The sequence below is a fragment of the Sceloporus undulatus genome, chromosome 1 (genome assembly GCF_019175285.1).
Source record: "Sceloporus undulatus isolate JIND9_A2432 ecotype Alabama chromosome 1, SceUnd_v1.1, whole genome shotgun sequence".
NCBI lineage: Eukaryota > Metazoa > Chordata > Lepidosauria > Squamata > Phrynosomatidae > Sceloporus > Sceloporus undulatus.
The window spans coordinates 83,126,490-83,147,144 of NC_056522.1; the positions used below are offsets into that span (position 1 = coordinate 83,126,490).

The 20,655-nt window shown below is 40.4% G+C and overlaps 1 protein-coding gene across 4 annotated transcripts in view; it reads left to right on the forward strand.

Annotated features, from left to right (window-relative positions):
- IPCEF1 (interaction protein for cytohesin exchange factors 1) overlaps positions 1-20,655 on the forward strand; it is a 47,578-nt gene that overhangs the window by 14,514 nt on the left and 12,409 nt on the right. For 3 of the 4 annotated variants that reach the window (XM_042456663.1, XM_042456672.1, XM_042456690.1), the window contains 6 exons: positions 1,934-1,970; positions 2,530-2,699; positions 10,687-10,760; positions 12,432-12,503; positions 14,537-14,598; positions 17,685-17,776. In XM_042456663.1, the coding sequence (XP_042312597.1) occupies positions 1,934-1,970; positions 2,530-2,699; positions 10,687-10,760; positions 12,432-12,503; positions 14,537-14,598; positions 17,685-17,776 (507 nt within the window). Of the gene's footprint in view, positions 1-1,933; positions 1,971-2,023; positions 2,163-2,529; positions 2,700-10,686; positions 10,761-12,431; positions 12,504-14,536; positions 14,599-17,684; positions 17,777-20,655 lie in introns of those variants that run through there. The other variant, XM_042456682.1, reaches the window with a different exon arrangement.

The window sequence follows — 20,655 nt, forward strand, 5'->3', positions numbered from 1 at the left end:
GTTTTCAGATAATGTTAGGTTTTTGCAAAACAAAGGCGTAGGACAGACCGCCCCAAAAGGGCAGCCTGCTGGTGCCTGTTTTTCTGCTGGAGGGAAGCCACAGCCGCCAAACCGCATGGCTTCCTGCCAGCGGAAAAAGAACCCGCAAAAAGCAGGTTCTTCTCAAGCCACAGCAGCAGTGTAACAAGTGCACCACTGGTGCATTCGTTATGTAAACAACACAGGGCACCATGCGGCATACGTAACAATGGCAGCACCCATGTATACAGGGTGCCGCCATTATTACGCCCTCGTCATGTGCTAGGGTTGCGGGGCGTGTGGGTGCTCTGCCTCAAGGCAACCCTAGCACATGACGAGGGCGTCAGTAAAAATCCGTATGTACCGGGCCAAAATATATGTATGTGACATGTGGATAGAATGATTCTCAACACTGATGTAGGGCATCCATTGATTGAAGGACAGATTTCAAGTTTCTCTTGGAATCAGAACAAATGAAGAGGAGCTGGAGCCAAGGAAAGTTGAGACCAGTGGACCCATATGAATGAGGCATAGATGATTAAGCACAAACAAAGAATATAGGGGGAACTGCATAAAAGAAAGCTATGCTGAGGGACAGAGGCTATTCAGGAGAAGATCCAAAGATCGGGTGGACTTTTGAGCTTCAGTAAGCAAATCAACATATATTAAATCAAAATGAAGGCACACTGGATATTTTTCCTAGAAGTGTTTGAGTTTTGTCTTCTTTTGACAGTGCCTCTCTTCCCTTTTGTTTGGGATGTAATATTTTGTCCCTGACCTACTCCTTGATAGCTTTTCCCAAGGGTTACACATGTGTGTATGTTTTGTGTGTGTATGTTTATATGTGTAGGGGCCCAAACAGACAGGCAAAAATGAAGCTGCTTCGGGTCTCTTTGGAAGTATGCTGTTTAAATGACACACACATCTTAAGAGGCCAGAAGTTGTGCCAAAGCTGCACTCCAGTCCTTAGGACTAGAGCACGGCTTTGGTGCGGCTTCCAACCTCTTAGGATGCATGTATCATTTAAAGAGCATAACTCCAAAGAGACCCGAAGCAGCTTCATTTTGGCCTATCTGTCAGGCCCTAGCTTATAGTCTTCTGTATGCTGAAGCACATATTTACTACTCAAAGTGTGCTGCCGGAGCTGCTAACTTGCATGTGTGAAACAACCAGTGCAGGTCAAACCCCACAGAGACAGCTTGCTAGTTCCTCTAAGCATAACTGTTTCCATTGGAAACCATTCACATGTTCAACTGATAGTGCTCAAGGGCTATGTCACTGTGTGGTAGACATTTATACATGGATGGATATTTCAGCCTCATTGATTCCAGTGGGTTTAAATCAGTTAGGGTTTAGACTGACCTAGCAACCAGGGCATGACTCTTCTCTCCTTCTTTTCATGCTCTTTCCACATGTGTTCTGCTATGGTGACTACAGAGTGATGTGAAAGTTAGCCACCATTGTGTCAACATCTAATGTGCATGTTTTCACCCTCTCAGTAACTTTTGGGCAGTCAAAGCTTCACTGTATGCTTTTTTGTTTGTTTAATTGGTTTAACTTCATGTATTTGAGCAGCTCAAATACATGACGGAAGAGCCATTTGTGGGTACAAAAACAGGAAGTTTGAGTGACAGAGGCATAAGAAGAGTGAGTGCACTTTCTCTTCTGGAGCTTCAGATGAATCAATTTTCATTACAGCATTTTCTGCTTCATCTATTTGCTTCCCTATTAGCTGTGTCTGTGTCTGAAAGATTCCATTCCACATTCGGTGCTGAGTGATACCCCCGTTGTTGTTGTCTCCTCCTCCTCCTCTTTCCCCCTCCTTCTGTCACAGGAGATCCCCCCTCCTGTTTCTACAAGTCTTGCAACACAATCTGAAATTTCCTCTTCCCTTTCCTTCCTGCATTTCTTGCAGGTTCCTTTGCGTCAGAAGACAAGAAAGAAAAATCAAGGTAATGTGATCTTTTGTTCCTCTTTTTGTCCAGTGTGTATTTTATATTGCTCACGTGAAGTGGACGGCTCACTGTTGTGTTGTTTAGTTGGTGGTGGGCGCTTCCTATTAATTTAGCTTAGTTTTGCATTAATTTGAGAGGGAGGGTGTGGAATCATCATGACATGTTCTTCGTTTCGACTAAGCTGTTTTGGTATGTCAGTAATGGTGTGATTGGGGGAGACAGAAAAGAGTGCGTTTTGCTGACTTAATTGCCAATGTGTTTTGACCGTGCCACTAAAAGATAAATAATTTTGTGGGGTATATCTTAATATATCTATGGTTACCATTACTGGTGTCATTTTAAGTATATAATCTCTTAAAGGCAAAAACATATAATTAATACATGTATGTATTTTGTTTCACTGGTATTAAGTTTGCTATCATTATGGATTTCGTAAAAGCTGGGCTGATTTAACTTTGGTGGCTATTCATACCAGAAATATTATTTAAAATAAATATTATTTAAAATTGCATTCTACATTGTTGTTTTAAACTGGTGCCTGTTCTTAATTTCACAGAAATTTGTGGCATGAGCCGTCGAAGGATCTCATGTAAGGACCTAGGGCTAGCTGATTGTCAGGGATGGCTGTACAAGAAAAAAGAAAAAGGAGGATTTATTGGCAACAAATGGAAAAAGTTCTGGTGCGTCCTGAAGGCTTCATCATTGTATTGGTACAGCAGTCAGTTGGTAAGCATTTAAACCTATTTATTCACATAGTTAAATAAAAGGAAGACTGTGTCTCTGGGCAATGTCTCGATGAAAAATTCAATGTGTGAATTTGGAATGTCTGATTTGTCAGAGTGAAGGACAAAATTAAAACAGTGGAAAGTTATTTCACTTTTCAGGTTCTTTAATTATTTTTTAAAATACCCTATATTGAACATATAAGATATGCTGAGTGTCTGTAATAAGGTGAGAAGGCATAGGTAATTTGGAAGTAAATTGTATTTCTTTCAGACTGACTGAATGAAATTTAGGATCCAAGGGAAGCCAACAGGACATTTTCTCTTGCTTTCTGTCTATCTGACTGGTGGGGAAAGTGTGAGTGGGCAGGATTATAGTAGGATTTTTTGACTGCTGTTTTATTGGTGTGTGCTTTCAAGTTGTTTCTGACTTATGATGAACCTATCACAGCATTTTCTTGGCAAGATTTGTTCAAAGGGGTTTGCCTTTGCCTTTCCCTGAGGTTGAGACAGTGTGACTTGCCCAACATCATCCAGTGGGTTTCCATGGCTGAGTGCAAATTCAATTACTGGTCCCCAGCGTTGCTCAAATCACTATATTCTCTTGACTGCCATACATCAGAGAGATTGTAGATTCTCCCCAAAAATTGGAGAAATTATTATTATTTTTTGGACCACAGTTCTCACAAATGTCAGTGCCCATCCTGCTTGGGGATTCTGGGAGTTATATTCCAAAAAATATATTTCAGTCACCACTGCCTTTCCATTTTCTGGCTAAATTCTCAGGCCATCAAGTTGTAGTCATACTAGAGTTCTGGAAAATGGTCAGTATCACATGAAGATAGGCTACCCTAGCCTAGGTTAGTCCTTGGTTAAAACAGTAGGTCCTTAGAGCATTTTAGAATGTGGACAAGGTTCTTGCCTATTTGACCCTAACCCACTGCATTTAATAATGTGCAGCCAAAGGACCAAACCTTTCAAGGAAGGGATTTATCGATGAAAGCATCTGATTTATTCCTCTAAAGGAAACTACATTGAGTCTTTTGTATAACCTTTATTTCACCAGCGTAACCTGGTAGGTTCTAATAAGGACTTCAGTATTCATTTTTTAGAAAGAGGAGAAATTGTGTTTTTGCTTGTACAAAAGCTCTAGGTATTCATAAATGACACTGTGGATTTAATCTGTGGTTTTTAATCCATTTAAAGAACTGAATGGACCAAGGGAGTGTGACTATATTGTTTCTTCTGGACTGTTTAGCAGCTTTTGATAAAGACAATACTGGATTTTTCTGAGCCATCAGGGAATGCTGCTCCACCCCAATAGGAATTCTCCATTCCCTTGTGGTATAGCACAAGATTTGATACTTGTCTCTCATGTTACAGTGGCCCTTGGTATCTGCTGGGGTTTGGTTTGGATACCAAAATCCATGGATGCTCAAGCCCCAATAAATAAAGTGGAATAGTAAGATAGTGTCCCTTACAGTAAATGGCAAAATCAAAGTTTTTGGGGATTTATATATTTTCAAATATTTCCAACCTGTGAATGGTTGATTCTATGGATAAAAATCTATGGATATGGAGGTCTGACTGTATTCGTTACTTACGTGATATCACAAGTAGTGGCCTGCACTGAATTTGGAGGACAGCGTCCTCAGTAAATTAGGCAGCAGTTCTGCATTCCTTTTGTCATTATCCATGTATGGTATTGGATTCCCTGAAGACATGAAGGGAGAAATATCTGTGTGGGGGGGGGGGTCTTGTTAGTTTGTAGTTTTTTAAAACTATTGGCTTCCAGTTACTACTGAATTTATTGTCGCATTTGTTTTAAACTAAATTATCTTGGGGTTGCCAGGTCACAAGCATCCCATTCCCTAAATTTCATGGGCAAAACATGAGACCAGGGGGCAGGTGAGGCAGTTAAGAGTTGAGGGGAAAGGCACAAATTATTTGAGACAATTAACGATGACAATAAGTATAAGGGCAATTATACCACAGTTAAACAGGTAACATCATAACCCAGAGTCACAATGCTGGCATTTCTTGCCTTGCTGAGAAAGTATGATAATATTAAGGACATACATCCCTCATCTCTCTGTCCCTGGGTCCCTTTGCTTAGTCCTGGCTTTTTCGTGAGCCAACATTGTGCAAGACCAATGTACACAAACACTTTTGTACTGAGCCAATATATTCTGGTGCCAGCTGGGAATGGGCAGAGATGGGTTGTCAGTTAGTTTCCCCCCATTTTGGAGTAATTTTAAAAATACATCCTCCAGAGAAAACTGATCTCCATACCTGCCACAGTAGCCCACCTCTTACTTGGACCTATATCTGCCCACCCAGGATTTTAAAAAATGATTAACTTGCATTGGCAAAAAGACCACAATAAATTAAAAATGTGGCAAAAATGGTAAAACTGCTAGTACAGTAATTGTAAAAGAACAGATAGACTTGGATCATGTCAAGGTTGGCCATCACTGCTGAGAGATCAAAATATCAATGTATAAGTGACTTTATGGAAGTTAATATAGGGAACTACAAAAAAAATAAACAGGCCAATATGACCGAAGAGTAAGACCTATTAAAGTTAGTGGGTCTCAGTAGTAACCAGGGGTTTCCATTTCAGTGGGGCATTGATTCCATTCCAGGTTTTAGTCCAAACTCTAAAGGCACCCGCACTATGCTGGCTCTTTTACAATAGACTATATTAATTCCCAACATTTTAATTTTCATAACACATCATCAGCGTATTTACCACAGAGCTTGGAAAAGTTCCTTTTTGAGGGCACAGAGCTTGGAAAAATTATTTTCCTTGACTATTTAAATCCCAGAATTCTGGGATTTAAAGTCCCAAATTATTATCTTTAAGACACTGACCAATTTTTACTCTACTTTTCTCTCAGTACAGGACAATTTGACACTATCTCTGTTGCAAAACACTATATTCATTCTTACAATGCTATAAATATACTTGTCCCATGCCTTGGAAAAGTTCCTCTTGTGGAAAAAAAGCGGGAGGAATTTCCCTCTGCCAAGTGAATATTTTAGGCATCTTTTTCGTACATTTAAAATGGTGTGAGAAAAAGAAAATAAAGTAGCTGACCCTGCAAAGATTAAAGGAAAGGAGTGGAGTGGAAAAATAAATAAAATGAGCATCAGATGCACATCAACCAGTTGGCTACCAGGAGTCCAATGCTTCTGTCCAATTGGTAAGATCAGGAGGGGTGATCCGAGATTGGTGCTGACATCACAAAGGAGGCAAAAGGAAGTGTTTCCATTTCTCTGTTGGCAGGGAGCAAGTGCAGCCTGAGACAGGATTGATGCCACTGCCACCAAAATGTAGTGAGGATGGGAGCTGCACTGTGTCCAGCAAGAGTGGCTTGCTCCCAGCATTCTTATCACCCCCTCCCAGTGACAATCAGTGTGGTCTGAATCCATCACACCCCCCATAGTGATGCCATTGTTAGTATTTTACCTTCATCATCAGAGGCAGTATGCTTTCAATGCCATGAGTAGAAAGATGTTATTTTAGTGCTGTTCTTTTTTATTGGCTTCCCATAGACATTTGGCTGGCCATTGTGATAACAGATAAGCTGTTGCCTTATTTGATTGTGGAACTACTTATGTTCTTCTGTGTTTTATTGGTAACAATAGTAAGAAGACCCACCACAACCTTCTTCTCTAGGCAGGAGCTCAGGAAGAGACAGGGATTAGGACTGCAATTGTTCTAAACCTCAACTAACTCAATGCAATAATGGGGAAAGTTATTGCTTTGTGGAAGGGGTCTCTCCCATGTTACAGAATAATATTGGATCTGGGATTTTGGGAGTGTGCAGCTGATGCTCTGCCATTCTATTTGAACCTCAGGGCCCCAACATGACAGAATCTCACCCAGCCGGCAGTTAGCTTTTAGTGTCCTTTCAGTTCTGGAGAAGTAATTTGGGATTGATTGTCTTGACAGGGCATAACCAAGATATTCGAGCACCTCTGTGACTCACCACCAACAAAATTAACCAGCAAAATTCACTCCCATCTCCAAAGGTCTGGGCCAGGGCCAGTCCTACCATCAGGCACAGGGAACCATTAGGCTACTTCAGTGGTATAAACTAAGGGGGAAGGATAGAACTGTGTGTCAAAAAGCCTGCTTCGTAGGCTCCCATTTTGCTGTTAGTTATAGTAGAATATACTTTTCCATTACTGGTACTGTAAGCCCTTTCAAACTACATATTTATGTTATGATTCCACTTTAACTTCCATGGTTGCATTCTATAGAATCCTGGGATTTGTAGTTCTGGGAGGGGTATTTATAATTCTCAGCAAGAGAGCTCTGACGTCTAGCCAAATCTACAATTCCCAAGATTTCATAGGCTGCAGTTAAAATGGAACCATAGTGCTGTAATTGTGTAGTGTGCAAGAGCCCCGGAAGTCAAATGGAACTGAGGGTCTGAAATGCTGTCTTTCACCTCAGGCAGGAAATTGTCTTGAGCTGGCCCCAGGGAGACTGGGTTCTTCATGACCTCCCACAGAGTTTCAGTGTGAAGTGCAATCCTATATAGACTTTGGAATTATTTCCATTGGGCACTGGAGAGGAAGGGCAAGATCTTGACAATCACATGCTTTCCTGGTTTGCCCCCTCCTCCAGGTGAACTCATATAAATCCCCAGGTTTGTTCAGATGAACAGATAAAACATTACTCTTTACAGATCTCTTCTCCTTGTGGTATTCTCCCAACCTGGAGAAGTGCTTTTTTTGTTTGTTTGCTTAAAGAAAAGCACTAAAATGAAAACAAACTTGCAAATTGAGGCATCTGACACTCTTATTGCTTACTGCTTTTGCAAATGTGCAAAAAATTCCCTTGTCTCTCACCTTACAATTGCATTGTGGCAAAGAGTGAATGTCTTTCTCAGCTGGTTGACCACAAGCCCCCTACACTGAATACAAAAGAAGGACTTGAACTGAAATAACCTTCTGAGGAAGCAAACAGGGATACAAGTTTATTGACAAGTCAAAGTGTTTCCCACTGGATGCCTCCATGTGTTGGAAAGAGGAGGACTTAGAGGTCCACAAACTACCCCAGAATGCAGTTCAGCTTGAAACCCTCTTGCAAAAAACTCCTAGGTTGTCTGGGTGCTTTGAACTGAAGCTATAGTTTGGGTTTCACTTCTAGATATAGATATTGGGGCTGCAATTTAGTTTCCAGACAAATAATATTTCTGTTGCACACTGTCCCTGGAGACTGAAGATAGATGACAGGTTTTGCAGAGATCTCAAAGGAGTGGGAGCATTATTGCTATGCATAATGTACTCCTATCACTTTCTGGTCAAATAGATTTTGAAAAAAAGTTTAAATGCTTCAAAATCTAAACCTGTTTGACCAGTATGGATAATTGGACTAAAGGTGTGGGAGCATTCCTTAATCTGGTGCAATCTACAAAGTTTGAACTGCAATTTCCATCAGTACACTTCACTAGAATCAAGTTGTCAGGGATGATGAGAGCTTCAGCCTCAGACTGTGGAAGACCATGAATTGCTTTATAACTACAGTTGTCAAATATAACTTCTGTGTTGGAACTGGGGAACATATCACTTTCCATATGTTATTGGATTGCATTGCCCACAATCTCTCACCATTGATTACACTGTAGAGAACTGATGGGAGTGTTAATCCACGGATGTCTGGAGGTTTACAAGTTACCCATCCATGCTCAAATATGGAATATGTCTCAGTACCTTATGTCAGTGATGAACAAAGGAATGTAATCCAGCTGTCCCCATTTGGCAAGGACAGTATTTTGTCATCCCACTTTTTCAGCTGCTTTTAAAAATGCTCCAGATTCTCTTCCCCCCTTCCATTTTCCCCTTTTGCCCTTGGCATATAGTCACAGTCTTCCAGATTCAGGGCACAGGATACCTGAGAAAGTGGAAAAACTGCAGATAACTGTACCCCCCCCCCCCAAGCATATTTAACACACACATAAAGGATGAGCTGCAGATTCAACCCACTGTGGATGCCTTTGAACTGGTACAGATCTTTCACAAGGCAGAAACAGATGGCCGCTGGTGCCATATGCCATTTTTAATCAGGACTTACAAGCCTTGCCATACTTTCGCAGTCTCTCTGTCTCATGAAGTTTGCAGTCCTTATTAAAAATGGCACAGAGCAGAAGTGGAGGCAGCAGCAAATAATCGGTGAATTATTAAATCCACAAAAGGCTAACTGTACTTCCATTGGTCCCAACTGAAGTTCAAAGTTCAAAGGTAAAAGTAGTTTGAACTCAGTTGATTCAGTGATGGAGGAGGGGAGAAGAGAGGGCAGAATGTTATATTTTCCTGTAGTCTCAGCCAAAAGCAAACTGCAGTATTGTCTCCTGGAGTGTGCGTTTTTCCTCATTAATAACTTTTGCTATCTTGACTACACACTGATGTTGCTTGGCTGAACAAGTCCCAGTTTTCATCTATGAAATGTATGAGGGTGTTGGAATGTGGCCCTGATATATCCTGCTCTGGGAACTTCCCAGTAATCTCCATCTCTCTCCTCTAAGTACACATGAATATGGCAAACCAATTTTTCTGTTCACCATTTCAGCTCTCTTAAATTCACAATATTCACTCTGAGTTTAAAAGTTCAAAAGCTTTCTCTACAGACAAAGGTTTGTCACACAGCACCTGCAGTCTTCTGTGGTTTTAGGAATGTGGGGGTTGGCTGACATTTATATTTTGAGTGGGCCCTGGGACAGTCCCTTCCCCACTCAATTTACCGAATGTACCACTCAGGTTAAGAGATTTTTTTTTTCCTATGGAGACACTGCACAGATGCTTCTCTGGGGTCAGAGACCATGTAGAAAGGAACTCTGCTTTGTCTTCTCATTGTCTTGCTTGTCTCTCATGCTTCTGTGTAATGGCAGGTCATCTTTTTATGAAGCAAGAAGTCAGCTCATCGTTAAACAAAATCTTGCGTTATTCAGAGATGCAGGAAAATGTAACATAGCAACAGCAGGTCGGGGTGGTGTGTCTCCTACTCTTATGGGAAAATAAGTATGAGTTAAGGAATCTTTGAAAGGAATGCAGAGGAAATAGAGAGTGATGCTTTTAGAGTCACGTAGTCTATCGTTGATATAGAATGGAAGCAGGTTGTGCAGACTAAATAGGCTCATCAGGGCCACAGACTTTAAACGTAATACCTGTGTGTGTGTGTGTGTGTGTGTATTGTTTGCCTTCAAGTCATTTCTGACTTATGGTGACCCTACCAAAGGGTTTTCTTCGCACATTTCTTCAGAAGATATTTGCCATTGCCATCCTCTGAAACTCAGAGACTGTGACTTGCCCAGGGGTTATACATGGCTGAGCTGGGAACTGATCCCTGGTCTCCAGAATCATAGTCCAATGCTCAAACCACTACACCATGCTGGCTATCCCAGCTCAGTGTATCATCCAATTTTGATAGGCTGCACTATCCTATTTAGCTCTTATCAAAATGCTGTGTATGATCCAGAGATCTCAAAACCTGTTCCTCAGGGAACTGGGGAGGGGAGATCTCAGAGTAAGGCCACTGCTTGAGAGAAAAAGAATGTGTTTGTGTGTGTGGGGGGGTGGGGGATTGATGTTTAATGGATCATGGTTAATGATATCACCAGAGCCTGCCTTCTGTGCCTTATAAAAAGTTTCACTGACCCTCCCACCCTAGTTGCAGTCCACATATTGCCCCATTTTGTTCAGGATGACCTCCTAATCATTAGAAGAAGGATTTGATGATGGGACAAAGATGTACTTAAATGGATTTGGTGGAATTGTGGGTCTGATCTTGTGGAAACACTTTCCACAAGGTAGGAACAAGGAACATGTGGCTCTCTAAATGTTGTTAGACTGCAGCTCTCATCAGCCTTAAGCTAACATAGCCAGTAATGAAGGGTGTTAGACTCAGTCCATTTCTGGTGGCCGTTTTTAAAGGAATAATGTGTCAGACTTCCATGTTGGTGTCTTTCATGTCATCATAGGCGGAAAAAGCTGAAGGATTTATCAGCCTTCCCAACTTCACAGTGGAGCAAGCAACAGAATGCAAGAAAAAGCAGTAAGTCCATTATTCTGTCTGGCACTTTTGAGAAAATTAATTGCTACAAACCAAAACAGGAACATAAGAACTTAACAGAACTTGGGAAAGTTATTTCTTGGCATAGCAACTCCCAGAATACCCTGCCCCCATAATAGTTCACTGGAAGATTCTGGAAGTTGTGTCCCCAAACATAACTTTTCCAAGCTCTAGTTTACCGAATGTCTACCTAGTCCAACATTCTGTTCCCTCCGTGTACCAATGTAATACTCTCCAGCAGGTGTGAAAGCAACAGCCCTCCCTCCCTCCCGCTCCTTCTCTGATGCACAAATTTTCATTTCAGTTTGATGCTTTGTTTTCACACTAAACAATTATAACACTATAATCCCACTTTAACTGCAGTGACTATATTTTATGGAATCCTGGAATTTGTAATTCAGAAAATTCTATATACCTAACAAAGCTACAAATCCCGAGATTCCACAGGCTGGAGCAACAGCTCTATAGTAGTATTAAAGTAGTCTAATTGTGTAGTATGAAAGAGACCACAGACTGTACATGTCTAGAATATATTGGGAGAAATAAAGCTGTGATTTATCATACTGTAATGGCCAGTCCACAAAAATGTACCAGTCATCTGGCCTGATTTTTTTCCAAAGCAAAAGGATGCTTCTCAGTGCTGAAATCTCACTGACATTAGAAAGTTTTTCCTTCTTGATCCCTTTTCTGAATTCATGAAGGACAAGTGACTTTTTCCTAGTGAAATAGAAATGAATGATTACAATATAGTGTCTCCTTCATTGCAAGACTTATCATCTGGGGAAGCTGTGAAGAGAAGACAAATGTCTCAATTTGGCTATAATGGTCCTGATTAATTCTCCATTTCCCCATGTTTTCAGGTAGTTACAAGTTCCCCATCCATGACCAAATATAGACTTATGTCTCAGTACTGATGGTCAAAGGAATGCATATGCTCCAATTGTCTCCATTTAGCAGGGACAGTCTTGATTAACCTTTTGTCATTTCACTTTTTCAGCTTCTTTTAAAAAGTCCCAGTTTCTTTTTTGTCCTCCCACTTTCTGCCTTTATCCTCAGCTTATTTCAATTGATGCAAACTGAGCTCAAAGTGCAAAAGTAATTTGCATTCAGTTAACTCAGCAGTGGGAAGAGGAGAGGATGGGTTGCTTCTTGCCTTCCTCAGTAGACTCAGACAAAAGCAGGCTGCAGCATTCACCTTAGCCTGTATGCAATTACTCATTAAAATATTTTGCCATTTTGACGACATTCTGGTGGTGCTTGGCCAGTTTTCATCTGTAAAATGTTGGAGGACATGAGCTCTCTCATTCTAAACCTCTCTCAGGCCCTGTAGTTTTAATCACATGCTTTCCCTACTCCTTTTGTGAAAGATAAACACAATCATACCAAGTTTCCATTCAGCCCCCTACATAACAGTCCTCTAAGGCACTTGAGAGAGCATGCATGTGGAAATTGCCTGCCACTGATGTGGAACAGCGATTAATGTACTTGCCTTTTCCTTAATACTAGAGCATTCATATTGTAGTTTTATTTTGTGAACATAGTGTTTTGGTAAATTACTTTACTTTGTTTGTAAAACTTACCCACACACTCAGTTCTTCAATGTAACATTTTCCTTATATATACATATGTGTTTTTTATTTCTTCCCTCCAAAGTGCCATGAAGATCATCCATCCACACATCAAGACATTTTATTTTGCAGCAGAAAGTACAGAGGAAATGAACATGTAAGTAATAGCAAATGTCCAACCTCTATCACTATCTTTTGCCTAAGAGGAGCCATGTGTGTTTACTACTCCCATGGTTGTCAGAGGTATTAATCCACTAGTGGAAAAAATATTTTAGTCATAAAACCACTGAACTACTCTTTTAGAGGCTTCACAACATTGGTGGGCAGGGCCAAAATGTAAAAGTAAACCAAGGGGCAAAACAGAGGACCGTAACAGAGCAGTTTGCCACCACCTATTTGAGTGCTGGATCAGGGCTGCAGCAACCTTACACTCTGGCCCCAGTGTTTCATTTTTTCCAGTCTCACAAGAAGCGGCAAGATGCTGTTCTTTTTGAGAGTGGAAAAGGGGTGCCTTTGCTGCCGTGGCGGCACTTTTTGGCGCTCCTTTTGGCGTGTGGTGTCTGAACGCTATGTCAAAGAAGTGCCATAATGCAGACTGCCATTCGGTCAGATGGGCGGTGTGATGTTGGCTTGGGGGTGGAGTCAGGGTGTGCGGTGGGCAGCCGCCACATTCCCACTCCATCCCGATGCCAGCCCTTTTGGCTGGTCTCTTTAGCCTCCAAGATACATTTAAAGTGGAAATGATCCCTTACCCAATTCCCATCACAAATAGCACTGCCTGCTGTTGCTTATCTGTTTCCTGAGTAGTGGGGAGAAAGAGGAGAGGTTAAAGTTGCTCCCTATGGTCAACTGCTGCTCTCAGTGGCTGGGCAGTAGAAATTATACTATTTTAATACAACTTTAACTGCCAAGGATTCCTATGGAATTCTGAGTTTAGTAGTTTAGTGAGGCACTAGAGATTTCTGGCAGAGCATTCTAAATACCACTACAAAAACTGCTCCATAGGATAGAGCCAGGCAAAGCAGTATCAAAGTGCTATGATTGTGTACTGAGAAAGATACGAAGAAAGAAGCTTCTTCACTAGCTCCAATGGCTTTTGGGGGCTGGTGAAGCCTTCCCTCATCAGTGCAGTCACTTCTCTGCTTATTTGGGAAGCTGGAACAGAGCTCTCTGCTTTGCAAGTTTGCTATGTTGGTTGGGGATTCTGGGCGTTGCAGTCCAAATAAGTAATGTTTTTGGATCCTGATAACACTTTGAAGACTATGCCTGCAATTCAAAGGGTTTTCCTTCATGTGTTACTTTTCTTTGTTCCATCTTTGCTCCATTAAAGGGATGAAGAAGGGTTCCTTTACTCCTTACTTAGGCCTGGTACAGATGAGGAGTAAGGGGCAACCATATGGCTGCAACAACCATCCGTTGTAAAAAAAGAGCTGTGAAATGCAGCTCTTTGTTGCGCCACTGCCAAGGCGCGATTAGTGCCCTGGTGCAGTGCAGTGACATCATGAGTGTGCTGCACTGTTTGGACATGGCACACATGTGACATCATCAACACGCACATCGTATGGATGGCATTGTGCACTGCTGCTGCTGCTGTGACGTGCTATGATTCAGGAGTGTACGGATGTTGCGTGCTCCTGAACCCTAGTATCGCCGTCATAACACTGCTTCCCATCCATGTACACCGGGCCTTACTTAAGTAAAGCATCTTTTCCTCATCCTTTGTCAGGGCTTCTGTAGGCCAAAAGTCATCAACTGTTGCATTAGTCCATTTTGTACAGTAATATCTATTTTGAATTATCCTAATACTTTATTTCAACATGAAGTTAAAACTGATGGAAGGATTCCTGCTTATCCTGGGCCATAAACTGAAAGCAGCTTGCCTAATGTGCATGAAATACAAAGCATAGATTGAAAGTAGCATATGTCCTACATTTTTGATGGCTTATACTGAAATGCACAACATATAACAGGAGGAAGAGGGAGCAATAAATGTCTTCCGCCATTCTTATTCAGGTGAATATTTCTAACTGACATATTCCTTAGGTTTGGTTTAGTTAATTTCAATGTTAGATAAATTTTCAGTTTACAAAAATATGCTTAGGAGACTGTACATATCTTATAGAAACCTGTTATTACATAACTTGGATATTCCATTTCATATAAATACACATACTTTCTTTTGAATTTCAGGTGGCTAAATAAACTAGGCCTAGCTGTCTCTGATGACCAAGCCAATAAAAAGAATGAAGAAGGTATCCTCCAGTGTTAACTTCTTTCTACACCTTTTTGCATGATAACCTTTTTCTAGGATAAAACAAATACTATTAAGAATGTCCAAGACAGAGCACGAGTGTTTGATTAGAGTATAAAAATATGACAATAAGCCTATGAGCAAATTTACAATTCAGTTATAAATCCAAACTTCACAAATATATCAAACAAACTTGACATAATAAAATTCAACACATATGTTTACCATATGGGTCCTTGATATCTACTTGGATTTGGTTCTAGGATCACTCATAGATACCAGAATCTGTGGATACTCAATTCCCATTATATACAATGACACGGTAAAATGGTGTCCCTTATATAAAATAGCAAAATTGAGATTTGCTTTTGGGAATTATTATTTCTTTGAATATTTTGAAGTTGTGCGTGGTTAAATCTGTGGATGCAGAATCCACTATGGCTGTACATATAAACCTCTCCAGCAATCAATATATTAAATTTTGAAGAGACTATTAAAAGAGACAGAGGTTCGTTCTACACTACATGCCATGGTTCCATCCTGTGGAATCCTGGGATCTGTAGTTTCATGATGTATTTAGGATTCTCAGTCAGAGAACTCTAATGCCTCCTCAAACTGCAAATTGCCATATTCCACAGGACAGAACCATGGCATTTCATAGAATCATAGAATCATAGAGTTGGAAGAGACCGCAAGGGCCATCCAGTCCAACCGCCTGCCATGCAGGAAATCCAGATCAAAGCATCCCTGACAGATGGCCATCCAGCCTCCGTTTGAAGACCTCCAAGGAGGGAGACTCCACTACACTCCTCGGAAGTGTGTTCCACTGTCGAACAGCCCTTACTGTCAGCCCTTACTCTGGAATCAAAGTAATAATGTAGGCTGTAAAGTCCCAGAGCCAAGCTAGAGATAGCAGAATACTGTCCTCCTGTCCTAGTGAATGAAATATGTGTTATCCCCTCCCAATATCGGTAGTAACTAAGTGTTCTCTTTTTGAAAGCTGCAGCTTGCATATTCAGAATGCTTGGACATCTGGCAATTCTCTCTCCATATATGATTAGTGTCTACTTGGACTACTATTCCTGAAATTGGCCCAAACCAACAAGGCTGGGGCTTTCTGGGAGGTGCAGTCTGAATGCCAAAACCACCATCACCAACAACAAAGAAAAAATTTCTAACAGCTTGTTTTGATGATTTGGTTATTTTAAATATAGGGCTGGGAAATAGTGGTTTTCCAGCTATTGCTTGACTGCAGCTCCCAACAACTGTAGCCAGAATGGTGATGGGAACTGTAGTCCAAGAAATTCTAGAAGCAGTTCCCCAGCCTTTTAAACAGATTATTGTATGCAGTGACCTTGGAAAAAATGAAGGCTATTTATTTAATGTTATTTATTGTGCAATTTTGTCAGGATGTGGAGATTACATTTGTAGTTATTTACTCTTAAAGTATACATGGAGTTTAATTTGAAGACTTTGGAAGACTCATGTTAAATATATTCAGCACCGTAGTGCTATATGTTATATTCTTATGGCTTTGCTGCCTTCCAAATCAAAATGGTTTGTTATACTGCCTGTATTCACCACCACACCAGACATCTCCAATAGTACAGGAGGAACTGAGGAACTGGTTCCAACCAGCATGGCATGTTAAAGGAGGAACTGAAAACCTTACATTACTTGGTTATTTTCTTTCTCAACAAGTAAGGGATTTGTCTGAAATGATTTCCCCATAAACTAAAGTGTAAGAAGGAACTAGGCTAGAAAGGAGAAAGCCACCTTTAAGAGGAAAGACAAACCAAAATAGACAGCAGAAGCAAGTAGAGATAACATTCATTTTGGTCTTATGAGGGTTGAGCTTGGAAGCAACAAACTACAAGAAGTGAGATGGAAATAATGTAGTTACTTGCAATTAATTACTTTTGGGGTAACAAGACTGTGATGAAATTACACCTAAAAAGTAACATGATGAATTAGAATGACGTTCTTTCTAACAATCAACCTGCTGCTTGTTGTAACTTCAGGACTCAGCTGCTTCTGCAAACTTCTCCTGAGTGCACAGCTGACTTAATTCCTCCCGCCCCACCCATATAGGAAGGATGAGTTACACTTCAGCCTGATCCTAAAATTGTCTGCTAGGTACATTGTTGTTGTGTGCCTTCAAGTCATTTCTGACTTACGGTGACCCTAAGGCAATCCTATCATGGGATTTTTTTTGGATGAGATTTGTTCAGAGGAGGTTTGCCATTGCATTCCTCTGAGGCTGAGAGAGTGTGATTTGCCCAAGGTCACCCAGTGGATTTCATATCTGAGCTGGGAATTGAACTCCAGAGTCATAGTCTAATGCTGAAAGCATTATGCCACACTGGGGTAGTACTAGGTATACATAAGAGAATTTTCCTGCATGTTTCTTGCAATGGGGAATGTATACAGCATACAGGGGATACTCCTCATTGTTATTTCTGATCAGTGATAAAAATGGATGGCATTCAGAAGACAACAGTAAAAACAGTGGAATTCCTCTTCCATGTGGCAGACGTAGGATATAGGAGAGTAGTTTGGGCTTACCAAGAAGCCTCAGCGGAACGGATTGGCGATTTCTGTGGGACAAACTAGTCCAGAGGCTGATGGTCCCTTCTCTTGTTGCAAGGTGTAAGAATATGTATGTTCATAGAAAAGTGAAGTCCCTTTCTGGAAATTAAAATTTGCCTTATTTGCTATGCAGTTATTCACAAAGGTAGAGTTATTTAGCTGTGGGAGGCCTAAATATAACAACCCTATCTTGAGAGTTCTGTGTGGTGGCTTTCTATTGCCTTCCTAAAAACATAACCTATTCCCTGGCTCTCACATAAAAAGAGGTTCCATAAACGTGAGGATTTCTACAAGCTTCTATATATTTGCTGTTGCAAGTGTTACAAGGGGAAAAGAAAATCAGAAAAGCTGCAAGATACCCAATTTTGCAAACAGACTACCCTTCATACATGACTGGATTGGGAATGATATGTTTTTCTTTTAGTTCAGGTCCTTTGTACTGCCACACGTTCAGCAGAGTGCCTAATGCATTTTTAACTGCTCTGCTCTTGCTTTCAGAGTGCTATAGCGAAAGTGAGCATGAAGATCCAGAAATAAATGCAGAGACGCCACCACCTCCATATTCAGATCAGCTGCTGTCTTCTCAGTCGGTATGTATTATAGTAATTAGCTTGCTTCCCCTTGCTAAATGGCTTGTGCCAATGTCACTCTCTCCTGTTTTCAAGATGCAATGACAAATGGCAAACTGCGCCTCTCCTCTTTTGTGCAGGAGGATATTTCAAACTACAGCTCCCATAATCCATTTGCCATTGGCCATGGAACTAGAAGCATGAAGCATGCGCACCAATTCTTAAAATGACATCCTTTTACTCTGTGCATAATCCCTTACTTTATGGCTGGTGTATCAGGGAGCTGAACTTCAAAATGTTCAGGGGGAGAAACTTTCCTCATTTCTAATTTAGAGAACAAGAAAGGGGCTTTTTATGGTGCTGTACTGCTTTTATTCTTTGTTTTAAAATAATATTTTGAATGGTTTTAATTTTGTTGTTAATTTAATACTGTTTAAACCCAAGTTTTTAGGGTTTTTTTTAAAAAAAAATCATATGTGTTTTATTGTAATTCTTATAATTTTGTAAATTGCCTTGGTGATACTGCTTGGCATACAGATTCTGCATATAATTCCTCCAATCCAACTGAATGGGAGATTTTGTTTGGAAAGGGACAGATATGTCAAAATCAATCTGGCTTTTGATGACTCAGAGGGTACGTCTTGCACTGTAGAAATAATGCAATTTGATATCATTTTAACTGCCATGGCTCCATCCTACAGAATCCTGAGTTTTGTAGTTTTGTGAGGCACTGGCACTCTTTGTTAGAGAAGGCTAAAGACCTTGTAAAACTATACAACCCAGGTTTCAATAGGATGGCGCTACGGCACTTAAAGTGGTGTCAAACTGCATTATTTCTACAGTGTAGATGAACCCTTAGGCATTCCTGGGACCTCTCAGCAATGTGGCCATGAGCATTCATTTATTTTTTTTGTCCTATTGCCTTTCTAAATCAGAACATTCTCCTCATTATTTATCCTTCACAGTGGCTCATCTTGTGCTGAGCTTCCAGTTTATCACTGCTTTTCCTAAACCACAGTATTCTAACCTTAAATGACTCACTATTTAAGTATTTTAACTAGAAAGCTTGTACGATTGTCAGTCATATCAGGCTTTGCTAATGCTTAATTTGGTTTTATATTGTTTGGATGGTAGGTCATGATACCACTAATATACTCTTCTAAATTTTCCCTTCTGTTTCATGAAGATAAGGTAATCACTACTGCTCCCATCCTTATTAACTGGTGGAAGCAGAATATTTGGTGTTGATAATTACATATATATACATTTACAACAATATCAATTCTTGCTGAAGAAAGTGGTTTAGTGGTGAAGCATTCCCCCCCTAATTTCCTCTTCTTTCTGCAGCTTCCATGCTGCTTCCACACTAAAGAGCCCTCTTGCCATCCACATCAGGTTATTGCTGTCCTTTATGTAGAAGATAGGAAGAATCACCAAACTTCCCCCTCAAGGGAATTCTTAATTCGCTGAAGAGTTATCTATGGTGCAAAGCAGGGGTGGGCAAGTGTCAGGGGTTGAGCAGGTACACCAGGTTACTTTGGAAGACTGTACCTTCATCATCTTCCCAAAGAGTTCCTTGGTATCAGAGCCTTGAAAAGTGTGTGTGTATCTGTTTTCCTTAGACCTGGTGTATGCATCTCAGGCTGATGCTTAAAGTGTTGTGTTTAACAACATTGCCAGAAGCTGCCACCTGTAACATCACCTTTATAACCTCATTGTGAAATCAGAAGGAGTAACCCCCAGGTCTCAAGTTTTGGCTATGAAATCTCAGGACCTGATCTGGCAACCTTTCTTAAAAGTAGTTTTGATTCCAAACTCCTCTCCCCACATTCCCTCAGGGTGAAGGAGGCATTTTTGCCAGTTTTTCAGTCCTGTTCATCAGTTTTAGGCCCACAGGGTTGATTTATTATTATTATTTCTTATTAACATTTATTTATAGAGAGCTGTAAAGTTTGCACAGTGCTTTACACAGTATTTAGTAAAAATTGTACAAAATTAATTAAGGTTACATCCAGGCAAGAATGTCAAAGATTTAATTAAAATTCTGATGTAAGGTTTCTATTTTGTTTTGGGCTCTTCTGTGGCTGCATTTGTGAAGTGCTGCTAAAAAAATTACAAGTATTTTGTTGTTTTGTTTCTGAAGCAGTTAACAAGGAAAGAAAAGACCCTTCTGGTCTGTCTTTTTGGTCTTTCTTGTAGAAGTAAGTCTTGGGCAGGTGCAAGGGTTTATTTTGAACAATTCTATGACAAGAATTTAAGAGGGGAACATTTTCCTATCATTGAAGTGCATGGGAAAGATCACCTCTTGTATCACTGTCTCTTATGTAGCTATTTAAAGGTAGAAAAGTCCTGGCAGAGGACATGGTGACCACTACAAATATCTTAGCACAGATGCCTTGGGATATTTGAACAAGCCTTAAGTTATCGATATTCAGTTCCAAACCAGAATCCAGTGTGTGTTACACAGTGCTATTCAAAGCGTTAACCTAAGAACTGGTGTCAGTCCACAAGCCATTGGCAACTAGTCCCTGGTGAGTTTCCAGGAAAGGAAGAGGCAATTTGTAGATTCTTAGTGTAAATGCGTTATTGGTTCTCAGCACACTAGAAAGAAAGAAAAAAAAAGGTAAGTCCACAACATCAGATAGCTTGAGAAATGCTTGTCTAATGGATCTTGGTAATCATGCCAAGGGGAGACAGCACATCAACACTATTTTATTCATTCATTCATTCAATTTATTGATATACCACCTTTCTCCTAAATTGGACAGAAAGGTACTCACAAAATATTTTTTTTTAAAAAAGGACAATTTCAAAACACAATTAAAAATACCATACCTGGACATAGTTAGATTTTAAAGGCCTGCTTGAATCATAGAATCATAGAGTTGGGAGAGATTATT